General features: G+C 38.6%; 1 protein-coding gene and 1 long non-coding RNA gene across 15 annotated transcripts in view; one reads left to right on the top strand and one right to left on the bottom strand.

The window, feature by feature from the left end:
* LOC126175207 (oocyte zinc finger protein XlCOF6.1-like) overlaps positions 1–10,759 on the top strand; it is a 78,629-nt gene extending 67,870 nt beyond the window's left edge. For all 14 annotated transcript variants that reach the window (XM_049921818.1, XM_049921819.1, XM_049921828.1 and 11 more), the window contains one exon: positions 8,556–10,759. In XM_049921818.1, coding sequence (XP_049777775.1) covers positions 8,556–9,843 — 1,288 coding nt within the window. In that variant the 3' untranslated portion in view covers positions 9,844–10,759. The remainder of the gene's footprint in view (positions 1–8,555) is intronic.
* On the bottom strand, positions 4,680–12,625 carry LOC126175209 (uncharacterized). Its single transcript, XR_007535540.1, has 3 exons — positions 11,806–12,625; positions 5,037–5,241; positions 4,680–4,918 (listed from the first exon to the last, which is right to left on the bottom strand). It is a non-coding gene; the product is annotated as an uncharacterized LOC126175209 (long non-coding RNA).
* Between the last annotated feature and the right edge of the window lie 812 nt (positions 12,626–13,437).

Here is a 13,437-nt window from a genome sequence, read left to right on the forward strand (position 1 = left end):
TCGATGTCCCTTCTTGAAAACGGGGATGACCTGTGCCCTTTTCCAATCCTTTGGAATGCTACACTCTTCTAGAGACGTACGGTACACCGCTGCAAGGAGGGGGGCAAGTTCCTTCGCGTACTCTGTGTAGGTCCAGCGGCCTTTCCTCTTTTGAGCGATTTTAATTGTTTCTCTATCCCTCTGTCGTCTATTTCGATATCTACTGTTTTGTCATCTGTGCAACAATCTAGAGAAGGAACTACAGTGCAGTCTTCCTCTGTGAAACAGCTTTGGAAAAAGACATTTAGTATTTCGGCCTTTAGTCTGCCATCCTCTGTTTCAGTACCATTTTGGTCACAGAGTGTCTGGACATTTTGTTTTGATCCACCTACCACTTTGACATAAGACCAAAGTTTCTTAGGATTTGCTGCCAGGTCAGTACATAAAACTTTACTTTCAAATTCATTGAACGCCTCTCGTATAGCCCTCATCACACTACATTTCGCTTCGCGTAATTTTTGTTTGTCTGCAAGGCTTTGGCTATGTTTATGTTTGCTGTGAAGGTCCCTTTGCTTCCGCAGCAGTTTTCTAACTCGGTTGTTGTACCACGGTGGCTCTTTTCCATCTCTTACGATCTTGCTTGGCACATACCCATCTAACGCATATTGTACGATGGTTTTGAACTTTGTCCACTGATCCTCAACACTATCTGTACTTGAGACAAAACTTATGTGTTGAGCCGTCAGTTACTCTGTAATGTGCTTTATGTCAATTTTGCTAAACAGAAAAATCTTCCTACCTTTTTTAATATTTCTATTTACGGCTGAAGTCATTGATGCAGTAACCGCTTTATGATCGTTGATTCCCTGTTCTGCGTTAACTGTTTCAAATAGTTCTGGTCTGTTTGTCTCCAGAAGGTCTAATATGTTATCGCCATGAGTCGGTTCTCTGTTTAACTGCTCAAGGTAGTATTCAGATAAAGCACTTAAAAAAATTTCACTGGATTCTTTGTCCCTGCCACCCGTTATGAACGTTTGAGTCTCCCAGTCTACATCCAGCAAATTAAAATCGCCACCCAGAATTATAACATGGTGGGGATATCTACTCGAAATATTTTCCAAATTATCCTTCAGGTGCTGCTGTGTGTTGCATGTTTTTCAGAGAATGGTCAGCCTGTCTTGCAATCCATTTGTATACGTGCATACATATTATAAAAATGTGTTATGCTATCAGAGAAAGAACAACCTACCTGTCATAGTTCAGAAGATATGAAGTGAAACTTTGAGATGTGTGAAAAACTGTTGCATTGTGGATGACATGTAAGTTTACTACTTCTTTGCTACTAACTGTATGTGCAACACATCTCGCAGACAGTTTCAGTATATTCTGCTGAATGTTCCTACACAAATATATCAGCGTGCAACACACATTTAGAGAGATACAATGTCATAAACACAGATGCGTTAAAAAAAATGCTGCATAATGGATGAAGTTTTAATACATTTATTCTTTACTGCGAAGGCACTCTTACAGTCGCGTCAACTTAAGGAAATCATTGACACCTGGCAGTGCTTTTGACATCATTCAACTGCAAAGTACAAAAGTCTTTAGGCAAAAACAGTCGCCATCTATAGAGCTATGAAGAAACATTGCCATAGAGACACTTACAGAATCGCGTTTGTAGGCACATGAAGCAGCTGCGCCCAGTGTGTGGAAACTTAACAGCATATTACACTACAAACACAGTTCATTGTTTGTTTTCATTTCTAATAGAAAATTGGAAAAATGGGTACCCAGGCAGTGCCGGGTTGTTGACTAGTGTTGCTCTAACATACATATCGCCACACTACGCTTACTTGTCAGTGCAACACAGCAGCTTCTTACAAATTTCAAGTAAAACTAGGTAGTGGCAATGCGTTACCCCTCTCCATGGGAAAGACCTGGTCTCTTGGGTCTTGCTCAGGGCCGGTTCCCCGCTGTGGAGTTCTTCTACCAACGCATTACAAAACAAGTTACACACTCCCAAGATTATACTATGCTAGCGATCTTAAGTACTGTACATTTCTTACACTACATTATACTTTAAGGGTGTTTTCTTGCAACTCCTTCAGCAGCTAATTACCTTTTCTGTCTGTGCTGATCCACGTGTTTGCTAATTACATGGCTTTCTCCATGTTTCCAATCTCCCTCGAGTTCACCAAATTCGTCTTTTACAATAATATATGGTATATAATCTCTATCTCACACTTGGGGGAGGGGCGGGAGGCATCCTGTCCATTGGGACATGGAATAAACACAGTTAGCATTCCTGGATAGCTCTTTATCTCAAGTACTTAAAAACTATGCAAAACAAAATCAGTCACTATGGTGCTACGAATTGCACCACTGAATGTCATGGTTACCCCGTCGTGTACCATCCCAGTACTGTTTAACATGCTGGATTAGTTACACCACAGTGATCCGCTGCTCCTGGACGCTGTTAATTGATTCAGAGAATGAACTAGACATGGTTCCCAGGTATCATTTACAAAGATTAGGTTTTGTTTAGGAAACATCTCGAAGGGTTTGTCTTGCGAATACTGCTGTGATTGTGCTACATTGAGGTGAGTAACTCCCATAATTATAGCTGGCAAATGAAAAGTTGTCGCATAATATCACTCATGGTTCCATTAACTGACAACCTATTGGCTCTTAGCCCCATGCATCTTGCTCCCATCAGCTTCCCTTGTACATAACAACTTGCCACTACTATTATATCATAGAACACCGAGTATAACCAATGTAGATCTGTTCACTGAAAGTATAGCTTGAGAACTTCACCTCCTTTCAGCATGGATGACCACCTTCCTTGCCCCTGAACAGTTGCATGGCACATGCTTTTCCTCCCGTCTCAATTTCATGCATAGGACACACGGTGACCACCCTGCTTTGACATTGCTGTAGCTTTTCTTTGGTCATTACCACATGCCGAACCATGTTCTGCTGTTATTAACACACCACTCTCTTTTATCTGCACAAACTTCTTACTGTTTCTAACCTTACAGGGTAGGTGTGTATTGTGTAACACCTAAACAATGTGGGTTTGTCTCTGACCAGTACTTTCGTCATCACATACAACCGTGCACTATCTGTTCTCACCTCCACAGATGCTCCATAATAATAGGAACGTGGGTTTTGGTTATTAGGCTCTACTGTTAACTGTAGTTCCAGTGGTTGCTATTTATACACCTTTCTCAATCCCTTCAGATATTGTTTAGGTGACAATAGGACAGGGTTCAATTGCCCATGAAGTGCCTCATGAATGGTTTCCTGCAAGCTTTTTGACTCCAGTCTTGCATGTCAGACTCTTTTTCCCTACTAGTAGCAAAACTCTTTATCAGCATTTTTCTCGCATGCGATACTTTAAATTTGTGCCTCTAAATCGTGGTTTCAAGTACTAGCTGGTGCTCTGACATAATTAATTACTTCCCCAGTTAGGTATCGAAGCTGGCATTTGTTGTTCATCACATCCTCTCCAAATTCGCAGTCTGTGTGGAATGCTGCTCCACAACCACGCTATTCCCTTCAACCAGCTCCCATGGCTTCTTCTGTCCTCTTTAGCTCGCTCACTCAGCTGTCCCTAATATTGTGAATACCCTTCCTCCAGCACCTACCCACCCACTATTTCTCCTCTGCAGTTCTTGTAACATCACCCCTACTGCTACTTGCATTTGTTCATTCAGTTGCCCATAAACAGTGTGTAGCTTCATGTGTTCCTCTGACACCTTTCTAAATATTCGATTGCAGTTCGCTAACTGCTGTAAACCCAAGAATCTCTGTTCCAATCTCCTTATTTTGTTTTGTAGTTCGTATGCATCAGATATGAAACTTAAATGTCCACCTGCAACTAGACTGTACCATGTCTTGCTGCCTCGAAAACAAAACTCTTCTTTCCAGGTGATCTCACAGCACTCCTACTCTGCCACAGGCAGAGAGGTACAGCACTTCCAAGACTAGCATCCTTCCTTCTTCGGCTTTGCCGAATGGCAAACTAAGGACAGGGCCATTATCATCTCCTCTCCTCAGACGCATGCTGTCTCCAGTCTGCATCTCTCACGCAGTAACTGAAAATAATCTTTAGCCTAACACATACATGTGACCCTACCCAACACTACTTTAACAACCTACACAAAATATGCAAAGAAACACAGTGAAACATTACACACACATTGACTACCTACTTACCCTTAATAAATGTGATATTATATCGTAGTATTCTAAGTACTTCTTCCCTTAGCTTTTCTGGTATTGCCACTCATGTCCCCAGTCTTGACCTTGAAACTCCAATAATGCTTCTTCCATATGTGCTCTCTCCCTCTCTGTACCTCTGGAATGCTTAACCTGCTAACGCATGCACTCTTAGCGGCAACCTGTGCCTGTTCATAGCTCGCACCTTCACTGTAGCGCTCGTATTCTGGAACCTCTAACATTGCTACTATCATTACCTTCAACAACTTAAGGGGAGGATGTAACGGAAAATGTAAACATTTATCTAAAAAATCACTACAGCCTTATTTATTAATATACAAATCTAAAATTTTGCATGTGTAAAGCAAAAGAGCTGTGTTTTAATGGAAAAATATAATAGAATGTGCGGCATTAATATTTTGCTAGAAATTTGAATTTTTAATTTTTTATTGTCTTTTTATAAAAATCCACAACTCAAATTATAATCATGCAATCAATCTGAAAATTTTATTGTAGTGCCCTGAGAAGGTTAGAAGACCATTGTACTACAGTTATTAATTCATGGTACAAATTGTATCATTAACAGAGTTTTTAATTTTCCACATCCAAAATTAACTTTTTTTCTGCATACAATCATCTAAAAATCAGAATGTAATTGCAGGATCTTGTATTTTTTAGTTCCCAGAAGACAGCAACACATTGTGAACATTTCCTGAAAATTTCATAGAATTAGCTCATATACATTTTGAGAAAAGGCTTTTAAAAATGTGAAACAGAGAAAATGACGTTCAAAGATTTTCTTCTCATACTTCGACATTTAATAAGATTACCTCAATTTTAAAATCCTCCATACTGATACTCCTCATCCTTCAGGTTTCTCTTCGAATCTGCCTGGCCTGTATTTGCAGGTAAGTCACTGATGTGCTAGCTTTCTTGACTCTGCTCTTGTTGATGGTGTAAAATGCTTTTGTTGTAAACACACCAGGATCGATACCAACCCTCCTCAGCACTTCAATTCTGCCATTATTTCTGTTACTGTAACATAAAACTCCATCATAGACACCTATTTTGAGTACTTCAAGTCCACAGAATGTCCTTTTTTGAGCATTTAATACAAATTAAGTTATTGAAGCTTTCATTTGCATTTTGTGTTTTTCCGTGAAGATACTTCCTCAATAAATCAGTGTTTGCAAGAAACCTGAATGTGGGCTCAATTGCATTCATAACAGGTTCTGGTAATGAGTGTTCATGTGAATACGTCTCATTTCTGTTGTTGAGCTTACACCAATCACCTTTCGGACACCAGTTGTGCATTGGTGTTTGGTCAGTGGATAGTTTGTAGAAAAAAAAATTGCCCATACAGCACGCCTCATTGCCTCTAAATTATGTGTGTTTCTCTTGATAGCTCCCATAAAATAACTGAAGAGAAAAGCCTGCCTTTTCCTCCTAGTGGTTTTCCATCCTCAAGTACTTCCTCTCTTTCAGCAAGCGACGAAGCCTACCACCAAACCCCTTTAGAATGTGGCCAACACATTCTAACTTTTCTATTGTTGTATTGTATGGATTTTTATCTGTTACAGCTTTGAACGAAGGTGAGTCCCCATCACCAAGGTATTTAGTATATATAACACCATACTGGTCCTCATATATGGAGAACATCCTCACAACTGCAGCAGCCTCCATGCCCCCCACTTGAGCCACTATAATTTTTGGCTCCCTTGAGCCACTATAATTTGTAGAGCATGCTACTGCTTGCTTTTCTTGCCACAGTTTCTCACTTTCTTTATTGTTGGACAGTTTCCTTGTTGCACACTGGTGGCAGTATTTAGACATAATTTCTACATCTAAAACTTTACCTGAGTCAATACCAACAACAGATGCAACTCCATACAGAGATGTGTCACCCCTTTTCATCCAGGTCCCATCTACAGACACGCACAGGTCAGTAACATTTGTAGGAGATTCACTGTCATGAATATCTGCCCCAGGAGCTATTTCTTTTTGGTTTATTTCCACCAATTCCTCCATTGCTTTCTTCATAGAAACTTTGACAGTATCGCATATAGCATCAGACATTTCTTTATTTATCTTTTCAAACCTTACACAAGGTGGAGGGATGTTCAGAAAACTACACCATAAATTACTTCCTTCCCTGCCCTGTCCAAGGCATCTCAGAGCATATGCTAACCCAAAATTGCTTTTGTAGGTACCAGTGTTAGTTTTTTTGGAGGAGGAAAATGAAAATTCATTGCCACACAAATTACAAATTAATTTAAAATCACTGCCTATTCCCACTCTTCTTACTTAAACAACAATCATGCAGTCCATATTTTTACAGTCAACACATGAAAATGAAAACTTTATAGCCAGGCGGAGAAGTCTGAATCCATATCATCATAATTCATGCACCTGTACAATTATCCTGTCCAAAGTTTCGATGCTGAAGCTGATAGCTTATGTTCTTCGTTTCTAGCTGCTTCCTCTCTTTTGTTTGGTAAACTGATTTCCATGATATCTCTGTTTCTAAACACAGTTTTTGCACCACCCATTTTGCATAAATCTTGACTTTCACGTAAAGGTTTGCGATTTCAACTTTCCACCTACTAATACATGTTAGTATTGTCAGAATATAAATAAACCACATGCAAGAAAGTTTTCAGGCAAAGATATAGACCTCAGCCAAAGATATTGAAAGAAAATAGCTTTCGCATTGACACAAATTTCGCTGAAGCAAGCTGTTGCCCACATCAGGTTACCTTCCATTCGGAAGGTGGGTGCACTCAGTGACTGTTATGTGGCTTATAAATTATAGAGTGCAGCAATCAGTCGTCCTTTTTTTAGATTTTATTACGCAAACCCAGATTTCGGCTAGTGGCTAGCCATTCTCAATGCACTATTTTCTGTTGTCTATGCATGTAAGTCCCTGTTGTTTGGGCATCAGTCACAGAGAATAGAAAATAGTGCTGCCACTAGCCGAAATCTGGATTTGCATAATAAAATCTAAAAAAAGGATGACTGATTGCTACACTCTATAATTTAGAAGTTTCCCAAATGTAAAAGGTGGGAGAGCCGCAAGTGCAGAGTTAATCAGTTTAATAATTTAAAGGCATTTCTAAAGCCGCTATCATGATAAAATTCGCACACAACATAGATCAAGCTGTGTAGATCAAGAAAATAATATTTCTAAAAAATGGATTTTTTTAGACCAAAATCCATTACATTCCCCCTTAATTCTTTGGCACCAAATTTATCCACATTGATGGATGTTAACTAGCCTCTGTCCTTTTTCTATACATGTACAACAACACTCCAGCTCACTTAACAACATGCTGTATCATCTAATAAATCACTACCCTCCAGCTGTTCCACTATACACAATGCACTAACTAATAAGTCAGGCTCCACCCTCGCCCACAGCAACTTCCCAGTGCCGCTTGCCACACAGTCGTTCGAATTAAACCTTATTGTCATTGCTTACGGTTTAACTGGTTCGTCTTCTACAATGACCTTCCACAGCATGGTGCCCATCCTCTTCTGGCCATGATCCACACATTCCAGTTTTGTGATGATTCTATCACCATAAGGCCTAGCTGCTACTACATTATTGCATGTTCTTGAATCCCCATCATCTAAGAACTTGGATTAACAAACACCCATTTCATTCGTGGATTGGCTAAAAATTTGCATAGCTGCGTGGGCCTCCATACCACTATTTGTTCATTCATAGTTCCTATCACAGACATATTCTGCTTGGTTCACTGATTTATACTAATAACAATGTTTTATCAGAATCTGAAAGTCTGTTACCTTTCCAGTACCCACACTGGTCACCGTAATAACAGACTTCTTAGAACTTCTACATTACAGCATGGGTTTATTTTATGGAAAGTTACTACATTTTTTGATAGTGCTACCAATAGCAACAACATAAGTTTGCCTTTGTATTATGGCAATCAATAACCTTTTATATAAAAAGTTATTAACCTTATATGATCTTGATGTCCTGCATGTAAAGTTTATAACTTCCCTTGCAAATTTACAAGTGATTTATATGCGATTTTATTCTGAAAATGTCAAATTCTGTAATGAGATAAAAATCCAAAAATGTAAAAAAAGTTTTCTGTTCTAACTCCTATTAAAAGAATGTGTGCTATCTAGTACAACTCTGATACTCTTAGCTTGCGGTTAAATGGAACTATTTATGCTGTTTTTATAATTTTCTTTTAGTGAAATGCAATGCTTTATTTCTGTTTACTGTGGGAGATTGCAGTACAGAGCTAAGAATTAAAATTGATCTTATGATGTTTAAATAGATAGATATTTTAATTGTGAATATATATCTGTTACAGGTGTAAAAGTAATGGAACAAAAATGGCAGATATGGAAATGGACCCATTGGTAAATGTTAAAAAAGAGGTGGATCCATTAGCTACTGAAGAGCAGACTGATACTCATCTGCCCAAAACGCACCATGTTTGGCTTCATGATGTGAAATTAGAACCTATTAAACAAGAACCAGAATCAGAGCCTGAAGATAGTGAAAATAATTATTGCATTAGTGATAATCCATTGGATTTCCCAATAAAAGAGGAGAGCGAGGCGAATGACTGTGAGAGTATTTGTTCCAATCCTCAACAGAGGAATAATGCAGATGAAGATTTTCCACCAGAGTATTTGTCTCTGTATGATAAAGTGAAAGTGGAAATTACTGAAGACCATATTTCACCTACGATAGAACAGAATTTACTTAATGTTGGTACAGGTTGTCTCAGTACAGATGGTGTTAATGCAGATGAAACTAACGCAAATAGTGTTGATTCAGCTGATACTGGACAAGCAGATATACAACAATGGAAGTCTGTAGTAAGTCAAGCTGACAGTTTTTCGTGTAGGGATTGTGGTGATAATTTCACAAAGCCGGAGGACTTGTCAAATCACAGGCGCAAACGTGATGAGCCCATTACTTGTGAATTATGTGGTAAAAATTTTAAATCTGAGTGTGTTCTTGCAACACACATTCGTATTCATACAGGGGAGCGCCCTTTCCAATGCAAAATATGTGGAAAAACATTTTTACGTATATGTTATCTTCTCAAACATCGACGCAAAAGACATGGCTGTATTCAACCAGGTATTCCTTGTAAGATTTGTGGAAAAGTTTTTTCTAATTTTGGTCTTTTGAGTGTTCATACACGTGCACATTATAATGTACCAAAGGTTCTCTCATGTGAACAATGTGGGAAACACTTCAGACGAACAAAATATTTGAATCGCCACAAGAGATGTACTCATAGTGTTGAAAAATTGCGGTGTGAACTTTGTGGAGAAGTTCAGGAGACACGGACAGCGTTGATATCCCATGTTGTTAAGCACACAGGTGCTTTGCCATTCAATTGTGCTGAGTGTGATCAGGAATTTTCATCTACATTACAGCTGGCTCGGCACAGTCGAATCCATAAAGGTGAACTGCCTTTTGCCTGCAGTGACTGTGAACTGTCTTTCATGACAGGGGAACAACTGCGGTCACATAAACGGTACCACACGGGTGAGCGCCCATTTTGTTGTATCTTCTGTGGGAGAGCTTTCAGGAATGAACCAGATCTTATTGTTCATGTTTATTCACATACTGATCCATAGACTGATATGCTTTCCGTGACAAGCTTGTTCAGTAGTGTCGCTGTATGTCAGAGCATTACAACATTGCTAACTATAACTTTGATGAATTTAGTGGTATATGATAGTGTAGATCATCATCATTATCATCATCATGACACCTTTTCAATTTGAATCAAAACCTGTAGTTAACTTCTTCTGATTGAGGGCTGACTCCATTAAAGATTTCCATGTCATTGTATGTGGTACATTTTGTATGTCGTGCAAAGCATGGTTCTCTTAACACTACAAAAAGGAGAATCCCTTTTCAAAGTGTTGTGCAATAATAACCGTTTTTGGATTGTGAGCTCCAAAATATTGCCCTTTTTTTCATTTATGACATACGTGTAACTTGTATAGTGAACCACTGAAAAGCAAGGAATAAATTTTTTTCTATATGGTTTTGATGAGAGACTCAGTCATATTTGTCACAAAAGGAAATGTTTTTACATCCATATGTGTGTGCAGTATTAAGATAATTAAACTCTTTTATTAGAAGTTTTGCATTAACATGTCAGACTTGGACACAAACTTCTACTCACTTTTTTTGCCACAGTATATAGGTGAGAAGTACTCATTTATTACAATTTTTACTATTGAAGCAAATCATTCACTCAAAGCAAGTCATTCACTATTTACAAAGAATTTTGTCTGTAAAGTTAACTTAAGCTGTACTGGTGCTTGTTGTTTAGATACAAAATGTGTGGATCAATGTTCTTAAACTGGTGTTTACATGAAATATACATGGATAGAGGCTGTATCGTTACAGGCGTCAATGATGCCCTTTGAAAGCATTTGGAGGGGAAAAGTGATCTATTTCCTCTGTTCATTGTGTGTGTACTGGTAGCGTTGTTACATGAAGTGACATGTGTAATGAATTAAAAGTTAGGCTCATTTAATATTTTAATAGCTTAATTTTTTTCTCTGTTGTTTCCTGTATATATAAAACATTTTTAATTCGTGAATTAGAAGTGCTTCTGGTTGATAGTTTGATGATTTGAAACAAGCAACAAAGATGAAGTGTAAGAACAAAAGAAGTTATGATCTTTGTGGAGATGGAGAGTAGATGTGTGTGCATAGTGGAAAAGAGAAGTTTCCAATATGGCTCAGTGGTATACATCGGAATAAAACTTTTGGTTAAGTTCCTTTTCCAAGAAGGTATGGACTGTTGGAAATCTACTTACACATTGTTGAAAGATTATTGTTGCTTAACTAAAATTTCATTCCTCCATTACCAGCACATACTTCTTTTACCTCTTTCTATTTACAGTATTTCCTGCATAAAAAAAGCAAAATTTGGTTGCTGTCCACTGTGTTCAACCCAGTTCTTTGTGTTTCAGCTTATGGTAGGTAAGTACTATGAAACTGAAACTGTTGCTGAAACACAACTCTGTCACATACTTTTCTGTAATTAGTAACACTCAGATTTTCATACGCTATCAAATTGTAAAACATGCAAGCGTTCATGCAGTATCATTTCACTAAATACGAACACTGAGGCTGCAGAACAATAAATGTATGTGGTATCAAAATTAGTTATATATTTATTTCTGTTTTCTTCTAAAATGGCACATAACGACCAATTTCTCTCTCATACATTTATCTGACTGAATAAATTTGTACATAGAAAATGACATTTCTTCATGGAAGAAACAACAGATGCATATTTCAGTGAAGAAATTTTGGACAGAGGTAGATCAAGTTGAAAGTCTTTTACATTATCAAAATAACATATTTCTTTCGACTTAAACTCAGTATCAAGATATAATGTGAGAACTTTGTTCAGATAATATTTTAGTGCAACACCCACTTCTCTGTGGGATGATTGTGATGATTTTTCAACCTTTTCAATGACTAAAGAATCCACCAGTGATAGACATGTGGCTTCCAACTTCGTTATTACCGCAACTTAGCATTTCTTGTGGTTATGAAATGAACATGTCTTACCTTGTTCATGGGAAATAAAGGTGACTCGCAAAGATGCTGGAAGTGACAGCTCTCGACTTGTAAATACAGCTGCAGGTTTTTCAATGTTGCTGCCAGAACCTCTGCTGTTCACTGCCTTAATTTCACAGAAGATCCAAGTTGTGCTGTTAGTTCCTGTAGACCTCCCCTCTTGGGCCACCCCAGAGGAAAAAGTCGTTTCGTTAAATCAGGTGACCTTGGGGAGGGGGTGGGGGAGGTACAGCCCTTTCTAAATCACTCTGCTGGGGAAAAATGAGAAATGAGTCGACCTCTGCCATTGTCAATCAAGACGTGTGGTATGTGCCGCCATCCTGTTGGTACCAGCCGAGGGTAAGTTTGTCATCCAGCAGGTTCACAAATTCTCAAAACATTTTGATGTAAACTGCACTTGTCACAGTAGATTTGAAAAAAATTGGCCCAATGATGCGACACTGTGATATTACACAAAACACGCCAGTCTTTTATGAATGCAGGGGTTAGCCATCCAATGCATGTGGATTTTCATTATACCATAAATGCATATTCTTAGAGATTACATAACAAAAGTGGTGGAATTGTGCCACATCACTGAACCTTCACTATGTTTACATGCAACACATCTTCCGAAAGATGATGACCAAATTTCGAAAATCATTTTTCGGTGTTGTGTTATGTGTTAAGCTATGTAGCGGATTTGCTAGCTCTGTTAAACATGACGCCTGGAAAACAGCTTTTATACTTAATGATTTAGTCAGCACAATTACTATTTCTCTTCAGTTAGACATAATCAGCTGTAGTCTAATATTTCAATGTACAAAAGGCCACGCTGCCCTTATTAGCCGATTTTTTTTAAAAACAAGACAATACCTGACAGCTCCAGTATGTTTCAACACTGGTTGCGTTTGCTTGGGAGCGAAAATCGATTGCGGAATTGGAAAACCGGTGACCAGAAGCGGTTTTCCAGAATCTATTTTGAAGTGTTCACATGACAACACAGAAGCGGCATTTGGAAATTAGTTTATGAAATCCGGTTTTGGGAGCACCATGTAAACATGATGATTGTCCTAAACACTCACCTCCAGCCACGACGACGTGCGGACAAACACTGTTGTGTGCAGTGTTGCCAGTGGAATTGCTACACAGCTCCGCTGTTGTCTATTTGTGTGTGTGCGTGCTACATAACATTGATGTTGCTGCTGGCGACCCTTCACGCATCCTATGCTCTGAATATCTGCTGTCATTGGCTGGTGAGATCACATGACATGAACTATGACTGGCTGACAGAAGTGCATCAGTATCTCAATTTCAGTGCTACGGAAGCTACCGTGCACAAATTGGTGGAATTTGTATTTATACTTCCATAATACAAGAACATGCAGTGTAAATATTTTTGCGCATCAAGACCCTGAGTTGAACGTTTCCTAAAGTGCTTGGAAGTTCGATGCTGGTGCATAAAACCTTCACCATTCAAAGGACTTATAAGTTTGAAAACTCTGAGGGGAATTATGTCACTTAACAAGGCAGAAAATATAGTTTCACCCAGGGAAAGAGTATATTTTCACCTGAGAAAAAGTATTTTTAACTGGGCATACTCAGCAGCAGAGAGCAGGTAAAGAAAGTCCATCTTGCCCAACT

The sequence above is a fragment of the Schistocerca cancellata genome, chromosome 3, assembly GCF_023864275.1.
Source record: "Schistocerca cancellata isolate TAMUIC-IGC-003103 chromosome 3, iqSchCanc2.1, whole genome shotgun sequence".
Taxonomy (NCBI): Eukaryota; Metazoa; Arthropoda; class Insecta; order Orthoptera; family Acrididae; genus Schistocerca; species Schistocerca cancellata.